Source organism: Argentina silus (assembly GCF_951799395.1).
Source record: "Argentina silus genome assembly, chromosome: 5".
Classification (NCBI taxonomy): domain Eukaryota; kingdom Metazoa; phylum Chordata; class Actinopteri; order Argentiniformes; family Argentinidae; genus Argentina; species Argentina silus.
Genome location: NC_139659.1, coordinates 19,905,677 through 19,928,186, shown reverse-complemented (window position 1 = coordinate 19,928,186; position 22,510 = coordinate 19,905,677). Strand labels below are relative to the sequence as shown.

Genomic DNA, 22,510 nt, shown 5'->3' with positions numbered 1-22,510 from the left:
GCTGAGAGCAAAACCCATCGGAGACGGGTTAATGCTCAAGGTAAAGCCGCCTTGTGAGTTAAAGCTGCCCCGGGGGGCTTAACCAGAGGCCTTGTGCAATATCCTGTTAGAGCGGCATGTAACTCTTCTCTGCCTCTCGAGCAGGGGTCTAGCGCTGGTGGGCTCCCTCACATGCTCACGCACACACACACTTCTGAGCTGACAGGCTATTCTCATCCACCCACCTCCACCCCCCCATTGGACAGACAGACGGGGCCCACCTCCCTACACCCCTGAGCAAAAGCTTTTTTCTCTTTTTTTTTTGTGTTAGCCTTAAACTAAGAATTGTGTGGTTTAATGAGAGAACCCTATTTGTCTCTGTTTTTATTGGACAGAGACAGTATAGAAAAGATAGGAAGTAAGGGTTGAAGTCATAGATAAAAGTTATCACAGGTAATGTTGGTTCTGAAAAGTGGAAATCTAAAGAGATGGCATCAAGAGCAAGCAGGTGTTCGGTCCCTGCTGCACTTCATATAGGAAATCTAGGGAAGAAGGTACAAAATGTCACAGTTTTCCAGTAAAAGATATAGAGAGATAAGGAAGATGGTTGGTAGCAATTAAAAACAGTAAGGCTAAAGATTATGTAAATACTCCTCTATCCAATTTTATATCACTATATATGTAGTAAGAACTTCAGTGACAAAGACTTTGAAAGAGATATGGAATTGGAAATTATGGGAACAGAGAACCGAAGAAGACTCAAAGATACAGCTGTTCCTTCTGTGGCTCCATGGACTGCATCGGCTCCCTTGCCAAAATACAGGGGCACATTTGAGAAGAGAAAGCATGCAGTGTGTGTAATCCTTCGAGTTGTTATCTTATTGTGTTATTACCATTGCACCATATCATATAGACAGGGAGGTTCTTCTTTTCTGATCTGAGATTTTACTGTTATTTCAAGTTCAATGTGTATATTTTCGCACTCAAATAAGATCCCCCAAAAATGTTGTAATGTGAACATATCTCGATAGTATTTGGGCTAATGTGTGAACATAAACCCACACATGGTCCCGCTCAGAAGTTTATGTTAATAGTTTTTACTTTTCATGTGAATTAATTTATCAAAAAAAACAAAACTGTTTGTATTGCATGGGTGTGATTGATGTATTATACCTAATTGCGAGAGAGTCTTTCATAACAAGTCATGTTCTGCTACATACTCGTTAGATAACTGTCCATTTGACCCAGATGGAAACCAGGTTGCGTCTCCAATTCCATTTTGCTATTCGGAATTTTTTTTCCATGACACCAGAGTTGATGTGGGCAGCAAAATCCCTGTGGTCTCGAAAGCATAAGTTCCTCCATTTCTGCTGCTGTTATTTTAGGTGGACAAGTACACATTTCTTGACTCAACCGATTTTGACTACTTTTGACAAACATAGCTAATTCGGCCCTACGCTTTCAATAAAACAGAATTTGCGGATTACTGAATCGCCCCTTCACTGGCAACGGAGCAAACCAGGCCATACACACTGTCACGTCACTCGTGAGAGTTCTGCACTACAGGGAGAGAGCTGAGTCGAGCAAACTCCGCTCAACTGTTTTCAATGTATTTTGTATGTACAACATTGCAAAACAAAATCTTTGTTCCCATCGTAGTTTTATTGTTTTGGTTTACATATGGAAAGAGGTCCAGCCCCCCAGGTTACAGGTGACATGTCAGAGGGTCATTACATTATTCATACTGTCCAAACTTCGAGCTTGGGTGCCTGGGTTGATTGCTGATGCTCTGCGACATTCATGCAATTGCCGTTGAAAAAAAAATCCATAATGTAATGTCTCACTACCATATTGTTGCATGCCAAGCACTGGGGAAAAGCCGCAAAAAGACAGGAAATTCAAAATGAGAACCACCGTTGGGCGGGTCGCTTAGGATTCACACACGTGAGGGGGCCAGACTGCCGCCCTCATGGTAGGGGAGGGAGCCGGGATGGATACGACCTGTGTTTGTCTTCCCACTGGGCGAAAGACGAGCCCTCCTCTGAGGGAGGGGGGTTTGGGTGTGTGGTGGGAGGGGGGGGGGGGTTGTTATGTTGCATGGGGTTTTGTGGTCATTGAAACTACACGGGAGTCCCTCCCTTAACCAGCCAACCCCCCCACCCCCACCCCCTCCACCCGACTCGAGGCTGCACAAAGATCATGCCAGCTGCTGCTGCACCTCGTTCAGTCGCCAGGGTTGGGCAGGCCACAGGGGGAGCTGAAGGAGCACTCCAGGGATCCGTCACCAATCACTCCCTCCCCTCCCTATCTCTGAGAGGACCCCAAGAGGAAGCACTCGACAAGGGGCAGGAAGTTGTATACGTCACTCATCCTTTCTCCTGTTAGCGGGCCACTTATCTGGCAAAAGCATTTGAAATATAAATAATATATTCCTTGTGTCAAACGGAAATTCTGGGGTGTAATGCGTCCATCTTGCCACTTAAAAGAAAAGAAAAAAAGTAAAAATGTATACCACCTCAGACATTTTGTCTATTAGATTACATGTCTAGTTGAGTTTCTATTTGTATTTTCATAGTACACAGAAAAACAAGTTAATGCACACAATGCAGGAGTTCTGTTTCCTATTACCTTGAAAAGCATTCAAATTGTCAGGTGATTTTGTTTTTAATACAGACTCTTAACGCCAGTCCACCTTGTTTGTATGTCAGGACACACAGTATGTCCTTTTCCGATTATTTGCTTAAACCCAACTTTCTAAAAGCACAGATATAGAAATCTGTGACGTGGTGTGGGGAATTGTTACCTGCGTGCGAGCAAGGTCAGCAGTCCTCTGTTGACTCAATTTGTGGAGTCAACACAGCCTGCCGGCTCCGGTCCCGGAGCCCAGGGGGATCAGGCCGAGATCATTGGACAATTCCCTCATCCCGCTCTGTCTCTGGGGTCCCCCCTCTGTCAGCACAGGCCAGTGCCAAGACCTCTCTATTTTGGGGAGGGGGAGTGCAGAGAAAGGGCCATTAATCATAGGCAGAAAGAGAGGACATATGTGTGAAATAATGTTTAGACCGTAGGGTTTTGTTTGCCAAACGTGACATTGGTACATAGTCCTCATAGTTGTAGAATATAACGGACACGGTGCCTGTACATTGTCGAATTGTTGAATATTTTTACCCAAATGATTTGAGGAAGCATATTGTGAGAAGTGTTTGAATAAAGAAGCGATTATTTCCACCTAAAGGTGTTCATCAGGCTCTCAAAACCTTGATGCAGTGCCAGGGACACTGAGTGACACTAATTAGGAAAAGTTGCACTGTTACAGTTTTCAGGGAACTATTACATCTCCCCTGGCATTAGCCTATGTTCACCTGCACAGGGGAAGGGGTAGTCAAATGTGCATTGCTGTTTTTGTGTCTGTAGTGAAAGGCCATACATGCATGCTGTCTCTGCTCAGATCATTATCCTTCAATCCTAATTTTAACCATCACCCAATAGAGAGTAAAACAGTTGAAACACTTCACAAATGCATCCCTTCTCTCTTCCTTGAACAGATTACAGATCTGAGAAGGTTGGATTAGTCAAAGCAGTGGAAACCTTGCTTCACCAATCCAATCAGTTGCAGACAAGTGATTACTCAACCACTGCCATGAATAGAAATAGAGGTCGCACAATAGGAAAGGCTTTATCGGAATAACTCAAAGCCAAGGACCAGTACTCGGATCAGAAAGATTTGACTTTTTTTTGCTCTTAAACTCCCATGAAATCAGGCAACACGATTATGTGCCTCTCACTCTAAAAGTCAGCTTAGTGTCTTTGTTAAGAGAGAAGGAGGACGAATAGTGGTTTGGTTTTCAGTGTTGTTCAAATGCAGTTATCCGTCTTCCTTTGCTGCTTAAGGTGGACTTCACCGTAAAGGTGCGATCCATAACTGTCTATAGGCCACCGTGGCACCAAGTCCATCAGGCCGTCACATAAATTCAGTTTGTTAGGAGTCTTTGGACTCCAGAAGAACATGCTTGTGTGGAACAGTCCATATTATACTTTTGTCTGAGTGTTTCATTTAATAGCAGCAAAGAGTGTCATGCAATTTATCACCTCTGCGCCTCCATTCTAGTTGACTCATATTATTAATTTCATTCATATCATTCATTCATAAAAGCATACGGATCTTACTGTTAAAATTCAAGTCAACGTTTTTGGTAAATAATTTCCAACAAAACTAACTGAATGTACCTTTAAAGCTGAAATCATGACTCATGTAACGAGAATCCAGTAAAGCAAAGACCGGTGGTAAACGTTTTCTTGTACAGACATAACAGCTGACGCATGCAGCTTTTTTGCATAATAGCTGATGTCTGCTTATGGTATCTGATGTTACAGTCATTATTCATTGAATTGTGGTTCAAATAGCAACATTTTGGCAAATGTGACTTTGGATGAATGAAGAAGTGAATGTTGGATGGATAGATAGATATAGGTTGGATAGGTGAAGCAATGAACTGAACTCAATGGATGGATTGAATGGTTGAGAGGATGGATGGATGGATGTGGCATAGATGGATGACAGGGCTGGATCACAAAAAATGTATTACTGGATGAATGACTGAAGTTTGGGTGGATTAATAAAGTGTATTTAAAATATATTATACCTTCCCTGGTCCCAATTTCTTGGTGAGCATGCCATAATAGGGTATCATAACACTTTGCTTCATAATGAATTATAAAGCCTGGTCATAATGAGTATGTGTGTTTTGGATAGCTCATGAGGCATTATAAATGTGCTAATAATGCATTATGAAGAGGATATTCATAGGAAGTGTTACCGAATTTCAATGAAATAAAAGCCCAAATATGCTCGTAATGCAAGTCGCAATTTGTGATTGTTTTTTGTTGTTTAATGTCTAAAATGCTCAGTTGACAAAAATGTACACGTATAATAAACAGAGATGATCTAGGAATCAGCAGAGTTTCTCAAGACCAAAGACCCTAACTTGATATTCGCGTTAGTGTTTGCATCAGCCCGTTGGTGGCCATCCCAGCTCGCTCTCAAGTGCCGTTCAGTACTGTGTCTACAGATACCACAGACAGAGGGGTTCCACGTTGTACCTGTGCCAGACTCACACCTGAGAGACAGCTGTACCACTGCATCTGGCGGGTTGACCCCCGCACGAGCAGACAGGCAGCAGGTTCAGGCATGTACCCAACGGCACAGCAAATTGGTCCCAGTAAATTCTGTACACATCTGAGTTGTAATCCCTTTGACTTGCCACTTTACTCCCCGGTGTAGTGGCAGTAAAGCAGCAGGCAGCGTTTGAACACAGCAAATGTGTATCGGTCGTGAGAGATGTCCGTCATAATGTACGGTGACGTCAGCGGCCCAGAGATCTTAAAGGCAACCATCGCTCCCGGAGTGACTACCTTTATTGTTGGCTCAAGTGTTCTGTGTGAGAGTGCGCGTTCATGTACTGGGTCTGCCTGTGAGGGACAAACTCTTTTAATACACACATGCTGAAAATGTCAGTGCTGGAGCACTTTGTTGGTAGGCCAACAAATATAAGCACAGAAGAGACCAGTTTAAGATGGTGGCAACTATTATTGCCATGTAAATGAACGGCATCGTCCCTAAGATTGAAGTACCTAGCCCCCAAACTGTGGAAGGTTCTGGTTCAGTGGTTGGCCTTTTACATTCAGTGGCTGCTGGAACTGGAACCATCATTTACTGTGAGGATCTTTTCAGGTATGCTGTACACAGTTGTATCATTGCTGTGATGGCGCTGTACCAGAGGCCTGGCTGAGCCTCTCTGTTATAAAATGGTTTTCAATGGTTTTTGATAAATTGCTCTTGCAACAATGACTCCAGAGATGTAGTGGAGGATAAACACATGTATGCATGTATCATTTTAGTTTTATACATTGTTTACCTACCTTTTACAAAAATAAGCCAATTTTAACCTTGGCGATACATTAGTTATTTGCTCCAGTGTCCATTTACCAACCTTTTGATATCTACATACATCGACATACTCTAGTAGATTCAGACCTGAAAAAAAAAAAGATTGAACAGAATTGGTAGAATGTTAGAATTAGCTGCCGTTTCACATGTAGAAAAAATACCCCCCCCCCCCCCCCCCCCTTTGGTTTGACTAAGCAAGCCCCCTAAGCCCCCCTAAGCAAAGTGGATCATCAGATCCACTCTTTTCCTATTTTTCCTAAGCTCTCCTTTCTGGAGGATGGGGGGATGAATTGAGGAGGGGGGGGAGGGGGGGTTACACCTCCCTCTCTGGCCCCTAATCAGCCAGGCAGCCTCAGCTGCCCTCCTTGGATCCCCTGCCAGGGTCCCTATCATCCTCTGATCAAATATTAATGTGCTATACTCGGCCTGCTCACTAATCCAAAGCCAATTAATATTATCTGTCAATTATTTACAGATCCGGAGGTGCTGAGGCGATTCCCGGAGGACTACATCGACCAGGTTCGGAATGCATAATTAACTTAGTCTTTCTCTCTCTTCCTCCCTCCTCCCTCCCTCCCTCTCTCACAACTATTAATTTTTTCTTCCTTTCTTTTGCCATTTGCAACCACCCCCATCTTTCTCTTTTTCCTTGTAGTGTATATTTGATTCTTTCTGTTTGATGTCTGCTGTCTTTTTTTTTGTGTGTGTTTGCACATCGGCCCTTTTATTTTTAAACGCTTGCCATTTTGGGGTCTTTTTTTGGGCGCACATGGGAGATGGGACGGGTTGGAGTGCGTGCGTGTGTGCAATCCCAGAGAGGGAGTAATGTACTGTGTATTAAGGGGACACAAATAAATAGTGGTTAGAAAAATATTTAAAAAAAAATAATACTGTGGGTGAAATCAATTATGATAACTTAAATGATATCAATACATATTTCAGACAAATTTGTATGCAGATTCTGATTACTTTTCTAAAGAGATGGAAATGTTTTATGGTTTGAGACCAGTTGAAATCTTGTGCTTTATCTCTCTTCAGAAAATACCTCTTTGCTGTTTGTGAGTCTCTTTGAGTCTCTCTTGTCTCTGTTGCTTTGTTTGCGACTTCACCGAGCGACTAGAGTGTTTTCTGTTTACTAATTGCAATGTCAATCACCATAGCCTTATGCCTCCTTAACGTTCATGTTCAGCATGTCTGTGAAAGGTTACACATTGTACAGACATTCCTAACAAAACTCGAAATATACAAAATGTGTGTACATTTTTGGGTTGGTTTATTTGGCTGATAAATATATAGTGTTGTTGGTGAAAAGTATTTTTGATTAGAGGAAGGGCGAATATTTCCAGTTGCTTGCAAAGAATTCTTCTATACTCCTTTCATCTCTGAAGCAGGCTATCTTAAATCAATGGTGTATTGACCTGAATCCTATTCATGTAACCATAGAGCGGAGCCCATAGAATCTTCTAAGGTAGCAACTGGAACTCATTGTCCTGTATCCTCTTCAAAGAGACGGAATGCCAAACATGAATTCAGGTTACCCTGTTATTCTAAAATACATTCTATCAACCAAGCAGGACACACACTAATCACCTAGCCTTATTTATTCCAAGCGCACAACCTCCCCCCACCCCCCCACCCCCCCGTTTCGTGTGCAATTAATTGGTGCAGAAGAAAAGCCACATCCTTTGTTGTAAGTGAATGTTTCATCACGGCCCACCTTTGTTCCGTACAGTGAAGAATCTGTCTGAAATTACAGGGTCTGTGTTGCTCTAGGGACAGGAGGGGGGATAAGGATAAAGGGAGAGCGAGGGAGTGTGTGAGAGAGACATAGGTAGAAAGGAGAAGAGAGGGAGAATGTTTGAGGTGAAAGGGCGAAACAGTGAGTTAGAGAGATGGTGAGATGGTGGAAAAGAGGGAGTGTGTGAGGAAAAAAATTGGGGAAAAAAGACAGAGGAGAGGATACAGTACCACAGCCAACCCCTTTGGCTTCCCTTGAACCATCAGAGAGGTCCTAGTGATGCCCCCCATCCATCCATCCATCCATCCATCCATCCATCCATCCATCACTTGTCAGCTGCACCTTTTAGGACGGTGATAGGGTAGTGGGATCTAATCACTCATCTGAAGTTCATGGATTGCCACAATGCGTCCCTTGGTTATTGGCAACAAAGTAGCATATACAAATCTACATGTAAGCGGATATGTGAATCGTGTGTATTCTCACACAAGAAATGCTTTACTGTGTCCATTTCGCACATCACAATGCATAGGAGGTGCACGACAAATTAGCGGGCCCTTATTCAGACACACAAGCATATTTGTCTGAAGAGGAGAAATAGTCCCGTCTCATTACCTCACGTGTCCTCTGTGAGGCGGATAGATCTTCTCCCCGTTTGTGCGGGGAATGTAATCGGAAATGTAAATAAGCTGTTTGATACAAAGTGAAGGCAGGACGAGCGGAATCTCCCCGCTCTTCTCCTCTCTCTCTCCGTCGCTCCCTCGCTCATGATTAAAACAACGCTTGCCCGACTCTCTTCCCGACTCTTTTTTTCCCGACTCTGTCTTTCTCCCCTCTCCTCTTTAGCTCTCCGTACACTCTGTCTTTCCATCCTCTTTGACACAGCTACATCGCAGTGACATCTACGCTAGGAATCCTGTAAATTAGGCAGCTACTGCCTGTTTTCCCCAACTTAATGTGACAAGGTACTTTTTTGTGTGGAGAGAAATCACTTTTTGAAGTCGTTCCTTTGATGTGTGCCAAAGACCATTTTAACTCCCTGGCAAAGAGGGGCAGAATTGTTGTGCTTTTTTAAAGAGGGAATATTCCAATGAGTGACCTCTACCAAAAGGAGAAGTAAAAAGGGAAAATATTGCTAAATGTTTTTTTTTGTATATTCACACACAAAACGGCAGAAGTCTTCGCTTTGTTCTGTGGTACATTGAAGTGCTTTGCCCTTGATACCGTCAGATGAGTCCGTTGGTGTGTCTTGTTGGTGTGTCATGTTTGCATAATGGTTCACACACAGAATTGTGTTTGGTATGTCCAGTGTCCATAAACTGGCACTCATGTCAAGTGACGCCTTGGGCTCCATGATTCACTTCGCCTGCAGACATGTTTGTTGGCACATTGAGTGTTCAAAGACCAAGAGTGAGGAAAGGACTCTTACTCATGAATGGAAGAGATGTGCATTTCAGGCCTCAAGTCCTCTGTCTCAGAGCTCCGTTGGGGGTGAAAAAGCATCCGTTGGGATGAAAAAAATACATCCCACACCGCTGTTACACCAACGGCAGCAAAGATTCAATCCCATCAGAAATGATCAACATTTGTGGTGTCAGATTACATTTCCCAAAGAGGGGGTTAGCTGATCAGAGATCAACACTGAAACCACATTTGTGAAGCCAGAGTTAATCCCAAACACCAGGAAAAGCCTTCATTAACCTGAGTTGGAAAGCTCCAGCTATTGTGTCTTCATCCTGAATGGATATAATTGTGATGGTTACCCAGTGCCAATTTGATGGTTGCGGTAGTATCTCTTAATTGCGGCTCACCTTCGCGTAGCTTGGCGATGGCTTGGAGGGGGACACCTGGTAGCACATATGGCGTCAGAACTGGCATCGGTGAATACAACAGTTAAGCATCTGGAGCGAGGGAGGGAGGGATGGGACGGGATGGTGGGAGTGAAAGGAGAGATCAGAAACACAGAAAACATTATTATTATTATTCCAAGGGTTAGTACAAGTGTACTTTATTTCATTTTTAATTGGCAGTTTGTCTTGTTCATTCAAATAATACGTGTCATTGTGTAGATGATCCTCTAAGAAAGCCAATGATCCAATTTGCATGTCTCTATCAAAAATCTGTTCACATTGGAGTTTTTAACCCTTGAAGGATGGCCAAAATTAGGGTGACGAAATCAATGGAGGTCAGAGACTGATTGTACCCCGAGCCTTTTATTTTCAAATTCTTTTACAATGAATTCAGCTTGTGTCACGCGGAGACGACCAGCACCACTTGTTTACAATTTGCTGCGAGACAGCGTCATCGCTAAGACGACGGTGCTCAATGCTCACAATCAGATGTCACTGCTGACTCATCACTGAAGGTTACAAAATCGGACTTTTTGGATAAAATGTTAATGATATGTTAGAGAAGTACGCCACTGATCAATTCACAACATGAAGGAGTATATTGTTTCGGTAAAATGTATTTTATAACATTAGGAAGTGATATTTCGTCACGAAAGCGTGTTTTCTTTCACTCTGGGCAGAGTGTGTGGACACCCTACATTCTTTCATAGACTCAAGTCTTTCCTAAGTTCAAATGCTTAGAAATTCTTTAGCAGCCTACAGTGTCTCTTATGTGGATTTATGCAGCATTTCTGTTTGCAGTTGGATGCTGCTACATTTTTGGTGAGTTGCTTGTAAAATTGTTAGCAATTCTATAGGCTAATAGTTGTGAGCAGGTCATTTTTTAGCTCGCAAAATATAATACAGTGCTAGCTCAAACAACAAGATAACTTAAACTACATAATTTTCTTCGCGTTGTATTCTGCATTTTACCACAACATTTTATTAATTTTTGAATTGCAGAGATGAAGAGTGGAAATGGTTTAAATATCAGGTTATTTTAACGAGCACCAAGCAATGGGACCAACTCCTATCTACTCTCATACCATCATCACGCATTCTCTCAGCGCAGAGAAGCGGGGGAAATGTTTTAGCATAGTCTGACATGAATAAGCGCGGGTCGGCTTTAATAATGCAACATATTGATTACAGAATGAAGTTAGGAATTTTCATGCGAGACAGGAGTAAGGATTTTGGGTTTCAGTGGGATTGAGACTGGATAGACAAGGAGCCTACAGTTGTTATCATTAAAAATGTCATAGGGTGTGAACGTCCACACTTTCAGCAAGGGCAGCCTTCTGTCATTCACACAATGTAATTATAATAATAATAATAATAATAATAATGCATTTATTTTGTATAGCGTTTTTCTTAGTCCTCAAAGAGACTATATTTCTTAGAGAACAAGAATAGATAGATACATAAAAAGTAAAACAGAAGCACAGTCAGTAAAAACAACAATAAAAGATAGTTAAAGGTTAAAAGCAAGTTTGAAAAGATTGGTTTGGAGGGATTGTTTGAAGGAGGAGAGCATACTAGATTCTTCACCCCCACTAACCCCCCTGTACTAACCCTAACCCCAACCCTAGAGACCTCTTCATCCCCACTACCCCCCGCTGTACAAGTTCTCTCCTGTTAATAATTAAAAAAATAAATAAAAAAAGGCTTCTGGCATTACGACTGCCAATGGCCCCTGATGTGAGCATTGATTACTTTATCTTATGATGTTGGATAGATGATTCACTTACTTAAACAAATGTATTTGTTGTAAGGCGCTTTGGATAAAGGCGTCTGCTAAATGCTGTAAATATAAATGTAAATGGTTTGGGAGAGTTCCAAAGGGAGTGGTGAAAGCCCAGTCAGCCTACTAGAACACTGCTCAATCAAACATTGTATCATAACTGGCGACATGATTTAATATTTGGGGGATATTAAATGAAAGTGTACCAGCCAGTGATAACTGACAAATCCAGTATTGACAGTTTATCACTGGCTGGTACACTTTCATTTAATATCCCCCAAATATTAAATCATGTCGCCAGTTATGATACAATGTTTGATTGAGCAGTGTTCTAGTAGGCTGACTGGGCTTTCACCACTCCCTTTGGAACTCTCCCAAACCATTTACATTTATATTTATGGCATTTAGCAGACGCCTTTATCCAAAGCGCCTTACAACAAATACATTTGTTTCAGTAACAAATGCATAGCAGCCAGCAAATCTTGCAATAGCTTAGTTAGAACGTTCACGTTAGACAGGCATTCATCAAAACAGTTAGCATTTTGGTCTTCACCATATGTCGTCTATGGGCGATGGTCTACGTGAATGCAATATTTTATACATTTAATAAAAACTGTATTACCTACGAACTTAACTCTGTCTAGATGCAATGCTCTGGGACATTACCTGATGGGGCCCGAAAGCTGCATCTTATTCAGAACAATAATATCGATTTTTCAAACTTTGCTGATGCTAATTTTATGTGCCTTGGTCCAAATGTGAGTAAAATGCAGTTTTAACCGGGTTGACCCTTTAATAGCATTTTGGCTATACTTCCGGTCAATGTGGCCCTGATCTGTGCCATAGGGGAAGATCTGCATCTCCTTATCTTGGTAGTGAAGCAGAGATAAAGTAGTGTGCTCTGCCCATAGTCTTCAAAGGCTGAGAGAGGGACGGAGACCAGTGACATGCAGCAACTGTCCTTCCTCATTCTACAGGACTTCCAAACTAAACAAACGGTGAAACTGAATGCTTCCTGTATTAATTAACCCTTCACTGCCACTTCTAAAGCCAACATGTAAAAGTGGTTTTACTGAGGGCCATTGTCGCCACTGTATCCACCTTATCCTTCCTGGAGCCCTTTCCCTCTCATCCGTGTTTTCCCTGGAGTCTGGAGAGTGGTGCAAGTAGGTTGTTTTCAGACAAATTTGCCATGCTGAAATGGGCAGCATGGCCCTGAAGATGGATTCTTTTCGAGACATGTTAACTGGAGCCCCGTAATATTTCTGTTGTGTCTTTTTTGATAAGGGTGTTGGCTCAATCTCACAAAGTCAAGAAAAGTCTGTTTTACAAGACTTGGTCATCACTCCAATGGTTTGGTAGACTTGATGGGGAATAGATGGAACTTGACCCAATAGATTTATTTCCACATAAGTCTAGGACCACTATTGGCAAAGTGGGGTATGCGTACGCGGATCGATCTAGGGGGTACGCAAAATAAATCTGTGATTTTTACCTTCCCAAACAGTCCTGTTGAATAGTCGACTGCAGTCTCAGTACCAAAAAATAAATCCATGCATCCTATCCAACAGAATAATATTATCACAATGTCTAATATGTAAGGGATAATGTTCATAGAATATCAATTAGGCTACAAAATAACTGACAGTGTGAATCGCGCAGGGTCGTTAAATTTAGCTGGAACGCATTTCTCGAATGTTGCCTGAACATAATCCCGCCTACACAATCCATTAATTATGTTAAATAAGAAAACGAAAATACATGTATGGACTTTAACTGCTGTAGCTAAATTTAAGAATAGAAATAAATATTCTATGTTTTATATTCTTAAATTCAGCGCAAATATCTTCCTGATGAGTGCACGAGAGCAGACACCTCTTGACCAATCACAACAGTGTTTATGCTCTCGCTTGCTGGGGGTACTCAGTAGGATGTAGAGTGTCTAAGGGGGTACATGACTGTTAAAAGTTTGGGAACCACTGGTCTAGGGGATGTTTAAAATAGTGGATGTGAAACTTTAACCTTCCTGACATGGATGAATGAAATATTGCCTTGGCTTCAACCAAGGGTCACAAGCGCTCAGTTAATTATTGATGAAAGCCTTATCTTTCTTGAACTTAAGTTTTCTTCTATGCTAAAATATTGAAATAAGTGTTAATTGTTCCTCCCAACTAGGTGAAATGTCAGGTATCTCAGTCATGTTTGTTTGCCAGACTCAAAGCTTGGTGATATACTTGGCTAATACCCATGCTCAACTAAAATATTAACCAGAAAGTCACACCGGATTTGTAAACAAGTAAGCTCATCAGCATTCACTGCGGTCCAAGAGGTCTGTGTTCCCAAATTAGTGTATCTCTGTCAACGGAGAAATAACTGAATAGCTGAAAACACCTGACAAAAAATCATAGGTCTGAAGGGCTATATCTTCACCTGCGGTTGTAGTTGATCAATGTCCAATCATAGTGATAACGACATAAGAAAGGCTGTCATTACAATGTTTCAGTCCATACATTACCTTTGTCCTCTACTAGCCAAGTATTAGCCTAACAAAATCAAGTGTCATAGTCGTTTTCCTGGTTGTAGGGCAAAATCAAGCAAATCTGTTTCTAATCATTTTATGGACTGTTTATTATTTCTATTCAATTGGATAAAAAGCATGTTTTATGCGTACAAGTCAGCTGTTTCATCCTCGATATTGAATTATTTGACCAACCAGGTCCATATGTTCGTAAAGAACCATACATAAGGCGTGACTTTGAGGACTCATGGATACCGAGCCTCCGAAATTTAAACACTGGTTCAGGAGCCACCCCCTTTCTTGAATCCTATCCTCTTGAATATGCATGCTTTGGGCCCACAGCCACCCCTTAGCCTGCCTCTTTTCATCTCCTCCAGTCCCTCTCCCCCTCTTCTTTCCTTCTGTCAGTGTGGATGGATTCAGAAAAGACAATGAAAAATAGGCACGCTACATAATTGCTTGTTCTTTAACCTCCCTGGATTTGCATACATTAACCCTTGTATTTATGATTTAAGCCCGGATTTCGATAAATGTGTATATATTAACTCCATGGCCATGTGAAATCGTACTTGAAATTCAATTCCTTAAAGATAAGCATCCCCCACCTATTCTTCATCTTTTATCTAGTCGAGTATCTCTGATTTTAATCCCTCTAGTATCACTGAAGATAACTGAGAACTGATTGGAGATTTGACTCTGAGTCGCAGACTTGAGTTGTGGCCCCGGAAAACCTAGTTTCAAATTGTCTGCCACAAAAGTTGAATAAATATGATAGGAATAACCATGTTGGCTTTCTGAAGTGTTAACTCTGGCCCATGTATTGTGCAAATGCCGAAGGGGACATTGCCTATCTGGGTATCCACACAGTCACTAACCTTGGAGAACTATAATACTCAAAGAACAGCAAGGCCTCCCCAGGATTATACAGCACCCAACTAATGACTTGTTTGTTGCCATTTGCTGGGGGGCGGGGGGGCAAAGTGCCAACGGTTCATTTTGCTTTCTTCTCTTTGGAGCCAAATTTCTAGTAGTAATTTAAAATCCATAACTGGTAAAATGGGCTCCCATTGAGAGGAATGATTGTGCTGCCTGTGTTATTACAGCTAATGAGGCCTCGGCACTCTGGTTGCCCACCAGCCCCAGTAATGAAGGAGCAATATGGCACTTTTTTGAAAGCATTTCATCACTCGATGGACACTCATTTATATGCTCAGAGAGAACGAGTGGGGGCACCATGTGGACGGGTTGGGGGTGTGGTGGGGTGCTACGTTTCATACCAAAATAGTGGGGTGCTATGTTTCGTACCAAAATAGTGGGGTGCTATATTTCGTACCAAAATAGACACAGTTCCCACGTTTTTATCACAGTTGCGTAGTTTTCATTATAACGTTTGTTATTACGATTTTAATACAAAAAGAGAGGACGACAGCACATTTAACATTGGACATACCGGTAGAGTTTACATTTTTATACGGTCATATACGTTTTCTTGCTGTTGAGTTAATTATTTTTTTTACACTCCAATGTGAATACAGCGCGTCCTGGGACCAATGTTCTCTCTAATTATTTTACAAACTGCAAAATGAATGTCTACTTAGCAAAATGTTCAGCGCTATGACAACCTGGGCAGAGTCAACACATTTAGCGATGCAGACATATTTTATTAACCATAACCTACAATGTAGTGATGCTGTAGTGATGATTGATACATTATATTCTGTTATGTTTATATATTTATATTTTAGTGGTTTAAAACAAATTGTAGGATATATGGCTGTTTGGTAGTAAACATTCTCACGAGGTTAATGTTTGATCCAGAATGCTGCTTGACAGAGTGCGTTCACGCTTGTAGTGTAGATAGAGGCAGAGAAATGTTGGGAATAGCCACAGTCTGCTGTTAAAACCCATGCATGCTTTCAATGACTTTCTAACACTTTTGGCGTGAGTGTGTGTGTGTGAGTGTGTATGTATGTGTGTGTGTGTGTGTGTGTGAGTGTGTATGTGTGTATGTGTAGATATAAGAATATGTGTGTGTTTTATATATATATATATATATACACACACACACACACACGCCAAAAGTGTTAGAAGTCATTGAAAGCATGCATGGGTTTTAACAGCAGACTGTGGCTATTCGCCACATTCCTCTTCCTCTACCTACACTACAAGCAGCATTCTGGATTAAACGTTTAGCTTTTCTTCAATCACTGTGCTGGAAATCACTGTAGGTCACTGCCTCCTCCCCACTTCAGGTGTGGTTTTCATTGTCTGAGTGAGAAGTTTTCTTCTGCTGTAATATTTGTGTACTTTTTACTCAACAATAAGCTAACAATAAGCACCGTGTGTGCAAGTGTTGGACCCTGGGTAGTTTAATTGGTTATACCTGCGTTGTTACGGTTTTAGTAACATTATGTATTTATCTTGTTATAAATCATTCGCGGTAGTCAGTATTATTTATGCATACCATTTGCAAGAACTCGTTCAATCAACTCTTACTGGACACCCTGCAGCGGGTCAGAACCTTTCATTTTTTGTTATTATCAATATGGCTGTGGACCGTTCCATCAACTGTATTTTTCAGGAGGCCACAGATATGTTGAGTTCCAGCCAGGCAGGAAGTGGCCGAGTAGCACACCGGGCTCAGCTCCATCTTTGGACACACACACACACACACACACACACACTCCACAATTGTAGCTATTATATGAGGCAGCCTGTAAGAAAGGAAGAGAAGAGGAGGAAGGTACAGCAATTAAAACTAAGGTCTAGCCACAAGGGGTTAGTAGAGGGTGACGCAATATGGCAAGTTGCACAACACCTTGTGTTCTGGGACCCGACACAAACGCACACATCCAGGGCCCCACCCTCCCTCCAAATCTGTTTCCTATTCCTGGGGCCGAATTGCTAAGCTGTCCCTGCACCTCAATAATGATGGACGATTATTGCTCTCAGACCACTTTACGATGTATGCGCTTGTTAAAACTAACAACCTGATCATTTCTGTGAAATAGCCTCTCTGCATTATTTTCAGTGTCAAACTCTTAATAGGTGCTTTCCTCTCAGTTCCTAAGTGTCTACCTGGCTCCTGCTGGTATTAATATTAATGTATTCAACAATGTGACTGTTAGAATGTGGTTGTGGCAGTAGATCAAGGCTGAACTCACATTTTCTACTACCTAAGTTTTTTTTTTTTTTTGCAGTAATTGAAGTCAAATATATGTTTGATCTTTTCTGCCATTGTCGTTTCTCTGCAGAGAGTATTTAAGTCTATTCCTTATATCATCTCATGCATTTAATATCATGCATCAAATACTATCATCTCATGCATTTAATGTTCTCATATATTTTTGTTCACTCGTGGAACTTTTGTGTGTATGTACATGTATGTGTATAAGGTTCACAAACGTGCGTCACATCGCTAACTCATCAGTCCTATCCTTGCGTGTCGTAAATCTCAGATAAAGGATGCGCTCATTCATTGAAAAGTAAAAAAACATTTCCCTATATACAGTAGGTGATCTCTTCCCTGCCTCTGGGGGTGTGTAGGAAATGAATTAACTATTTGTCGTCACAACCCATACTCTGGGAAATTGAGTTATTAGAAGCTTCCCAACACAATTGGGAGGAGGAGCCGATTGATGGACAGATCTGGAATGCTGGGTGGAGACACTGCGGATGCACAGCCCCAAAACGAAGCGTCCTGCCCTCGACGCCAAGCGTTCTCAGCTGCTCTTGCATTATTATCTGAAAATGTTATTGACAGGGTAAAACCCCCTGGAGTTTAACCATATCTTTTTGAAAGGGTCTTGTATAAACAGTGCTTCAGGGGAATGGAAAGGCCCAGGATCACCAGCGTCACAGGGGAGGTGAAATCAATTAAAGTACAGATTACATTATTAGTTGTTGAACTTTTAATTTAGAAAGGCTTGGGCGCTCCAGTATATAGTACAGATTTATGATTTCTTTCTACAACATAAATGTTCCTTAAAATACAGTTTAGCCTCTCATCTTTTAAAAATAAATGAACTTGTAGGGCTCGAATTTGCTTCTGCTAAAAAGTGAGCTACGCACCGCTGAGTGTAGTTGTCTCGGATGCTACGTTGGTAATTTTGTTCAGCAACGTTTCAGTGAGCGCAGAGGCACTACTACTACTGATGTCCAAATTCAGCACTCATATTTAGTATTTCGTCGACAATCCTTTGCATGCAATAACTGCCTGAAGTCTGCGACCCGTTGACCCCACCAGATGCTCGGTATCTTATCTGGTGATGCTCTGCCAGGCCCGTACTGCAGCAATCTTCAGTTGTTGTTTGCCTAAAATCTAATCTTAAGGAAATTAAATACATGTTCACTTGGATTTAAATCTGAAGATTGACTTAGTCATTGACTTAACCAGTCAAGAACATTCCACTTTTTGGCCCTGAAAAACTCCCTAGTTGCTGTGGCAGTATTTTTTGGATTATTGCCTTACTGTACGATGAAGTGTCATCCAATGAATTTGGAGACATTTGCTTGTACTTGAGCAGACAAGATGTTTCTTTACTCTTCAGAATACATTCTTCTGCTGCCATCAGCAGTCTCGTGGCAGCTATACATGCCCAAACCATAACACCCCCTCCACCATGTTTCACAGATGAGGTGGTATGCTGTAAATCTTGGGCAGATGTCTCCATAATTTCCTCTTGCAATCACTCTGGTAAAAGGTTTTTCTGGACCTCTGCAGGTTTTTTAGGTACCTTTTAGCCAACTCTAACCTGATAACTAGTGGTTTGCACCTTTCAGTGAAGCCTTTGTAGTCCGGCTAGTAGTCTCTGATACAGTAGTCTCTGACGCATTCACGCCTACCTCCTGGAGAGTGTTCCTGATCTGTGGGACAGTTGTTTTGGGGATTTTCTTATTGATGGTAAGCATTCTTCCAGTCATCCACTGTAGAGTCTTCCTTGGCCTACCAGCCTGTTTGCGATTTCTGAGCTCACCAATGCTTTTTTTTCTTCTTCTTAATGATGTTCCAAACTGTTGATTTCGGCAAGCCTAAGGTTTTGGCTATGTTTCAGATTGTTTCAAAATGTTCAGCCTAATAATCGCTTCCTTGATTTTCATTGATACCTCTTTGGTCCTCATGTGGACAGACACCGATAGCAGACTCCAAAGGCAAATGCGAAGTGTAGAATCAATACTAGGCATTGATAGCTCTCTTATGCCTGCAAAAATTATATGACGCCCACACTTGATTTACCAGAAACACTGGTCTTGCCAATGATTCCATTGTTTTTGGTACCCTGAAATAGGGGAACTATGTATAAAAAGTGTTGTTGATGAGGATGTTTATGCAGTGGTTTGTAACTACTACTGTATGATTGCCCACTGTTTTGCTGTCCCTGTGGAGAAAACCTTTTGGAACCCTTTTGAGTTTCATGTAGAATCCACATGGAACTTAAGAGGGTTCCAAAAGGTTTTCTATATGTTTGACCAGAAGTCAAAGCCTTTGTTCCCTGTTCTTATTATGGGAGATGTTGTGAAATGTATTTCTGATTTCATTTCCCCAAAATATACTTTTGGCTTTCATTTGGCACCCAATGTGATATGCTCTGATGAATTTCACATTTTGATTCTCATGGCTATTCTCCATTATCACATGACCCCCAGTCATAACCATAAATGACTGCAACTTAGGTGTAGCATTACTTCAGTTGCATGCATTTTATTATATAATTTCAGTTACCTTTATGTTTCCTCTCTGTAAACCCTGTCATGATTGTATGGTTATTATTACATCACTGTGGGCCTACTTAGGGTCGCTGGTAAACCCTAACCCTAACCCATTTCACTAAACACTAACCCTAACCCTAACCCTTCAACGTAAAAAGAAACACATTTCTAACCCTAACCCCCTAACCCTAACCCTAACCCATGCAGGATCATTGTGGAGTGCCTACACAACCGTGCAGTTCATTTAGGACGATCAGGGTAGTAGATCTTTATAGGCCTATTGTATAGTTGTTTATATTACCATGGACTGAAGAAGTGAAATTTAACAGCTTTCAGGATGATTCAACAACCATATTTTTAGTTTGTGTGTAAAGGCTCTCCAAATGTATTTTCTATGAAATAGGTATGTATATTTCCCTATAATGTACAGTATAATGTTTAAGATAATCTCCTTTTTGATTTTATACCCTATGCACGGTTGCATTTGATTATTCTGAGGTAGCTATCTGGCACCGAGAGCAAAGGCGATCGATGTATGCACAATGGTCACTTGGCCTACTCCAATACAAATATGTATTTGTTAAAGATGGTGATATAAGGAATTATCACCGACCCCTGCTGTGCCTGTTACGATCAAATAAGTGTCAGTTTTTGACTATTGTTAATTATTAAATGTGTAATGGCTAATTTACCCACTCCCTAGACAAACCCTTGCAAAGTTTGTGTTGGTCGGAGCAGACGCACCTAGAGATGACACCAAATTACCAAAACAGTCTTTGCACATTGTTTTTGTGAAGCACGGCATGTTTTATTACAAGTTCTTCACCATTATTTCAGACATTAGAGAAGGTATATAATAACTTTACACAAAAACCCAGGAAGATGCAGGTATGTTCTTGAATGCTATTAGAAATGTAGCAAACTAGACACTATTTGGGAAATCCAATAACCGAGGAATGAACCTCAATGGTGAGCTTGCTCACCTTGGTCATGCCTCACTCGTCTGAAATACCCTATGTGGATGCATTTGACTGGAACTGTTTGTGAAATTTAGTTAGTCGTAAGACGAAGCGGTGGTGACTAAACTTGATATACCCCGGCAGTGTCTTCATATCATAGGACCAATTCCAAGAAGTAACACTTCATTCAAACCCCTCATGCATCCTTGTAAATCCTCATAAAGTCATCTTTCCACTGTTGTTAGCGTTGCGTAACAGTTCGACTCATAATCGCCACGTTAAAATGTTATTGTTTTATGTCACCCATGACAAGTTCATCTTCGCTTGCTAGCAGACCTAGAAACGCAGCCTTTGTCGAGTCAGTTGTCCTTTCAACAGCGTGTTACGGTGGTCTACCTTGCTTATAACTGTGTAAACTAAAGATGGCTTCATGCTGGATGGATTAGTAAACGTTCCCGTCCAAGGGCTGTGTTTGCTGTTGCGTTGGACTGCCTCCCTTTTACTGAGATGGTCGCTGTGGTTTGACATGATGTGTTTGTGTACGTGTGTCATGGTGACTGCGACACCAGCGCGATGCTGTCTTCCCCTCTTGAACAGGTGTCCCTCGTACTTTTTGTTCTCTCACTCCCATTGCTTCTCTCACCTGTTTTTCACCACGCCCAAATGCCACCTGCTCAGGTCCCACTGTGGCCCGTGAGTCCCATGCCCACTAAGCTCCACTGAGTCACCCTCATCTGCTCCCATGGCAACCACTGGGATAGCTGGCGATGGGTGGGGGAGGGGGCTGGTGCACCTGTGTTGGTGTCCTAGGGGGACTCCAGACATGAAGCCTGCTGTTACCTGGCCCTCTGGTCCCTCTGGTGCCAACAGGGGCCTCCACGTGGTTGTGTTAGCCCAACAGGGGGCACCCTGGCTGAGCCTGACTCATTGGCTGGGGCCCCTGTCTACCCCCACTGCTCCACAAGGGCCCCAGCAGTGGGCTGGCTGTTGTTTGGCTGCTCGCTGTGTCTCTTCTGAGCTCCCCTGGGCCCCCCCCCATGTCTCTCTTTTATCGTTCTCTCTCTCACACACGTTCTCTCTCTTTCTCCCAGCGCTTTTCCTCTCTCTCTTTCTCTCCTCTCGACCTCCTCCCCTCTCTCTCTCTTTGTTAAAGCGCTTGCGATCCCACAGCCAAAATCCTGGGGTCCCAGTGTTAGTGGGTAACAGCTGAGATAGAGAGAGAGAGAGAAAGAGAGAGAGAGAGGAGGCCAGCGCAAAGCCCCTGTCAGCCCTCTGACACTCAACCTCAACCCCACTCCCCCTCTCCCCCTCTCCCCCACTCCCCCTCTCCCTCTGCCCCATGCTGATCCTCCCTCCTCCCATCCCCCCTTACCGATCCCCGCAGGTCCCCTCGGATCCCGCCACTCGTTCCCCTTTCACTATTGCCCATATGTTGGGGTAGCTCCCTTTCCCCCAGGGCCCTGTTAACACTCCTCACACACACACACACACGCACGCACACGCACACACACGCACACGCACGCACACACACACACACGTCGTCTGACCCTCCTGACCCTCCCTCAAGCCGGTGCAGGCTTCATTTGTTGCTATTGTGTTCTTTTCTTCCTCCTTCCATTTCTTTTAATCGTCATCACTTGTGTCGTGTGATTGATTGACCCCCCCCCCCCCCCCCCCCTCTCTCTCCTTTACCGTGTCTATCTCTCCCTTCACTTCTACCTCTGCTCCCTAATAGATCAATTCCTTCACCTCCCTCTCTCCCCTCTGCCCTCACCTGTCTCCTATTTCTCCGGGCCATGCCGTGTTATATGGTGTGGCACAGTTAGTACTTAGATTTATAGCTCCCTTTAGATGTATTAATGATCTCTCTCTCTCACACACACACACACACACACACACACACACACACACACACACACACACACACACACACACTCTCTCTCTCTCTCTCTCTCACACACACACACTCTCTCTCTCTCTCTCTCTCACACACACACTCTCTCTCTCTCTCTCTCTCTCTCACTCTCTCT

General features: G+C 42.5%; 1 protein-coding gene across 1 annotated transcript in view; it reads left to right on the top strand.

The window, feature by feature from the left end:
- The window catches only part of dennd1a (DENN/MADD domain containing 1A), a 103,152-nt gene that overhangs the window by 21,023 nt on the left and 59,619 nt on the right, over window positions 1–22,510 (top strand). Inside the window, exon 3 of the mRNA XM_083669354.1 lies at window positions 6,402–6,445. Coding sequence (XP_083525480.1) covers window positions 6,402–6,445 — 44 coding nt within the window. The remainder of the gene's footprint in view (window positions 1–6,401; window positions 6,446–22,510) is intronic.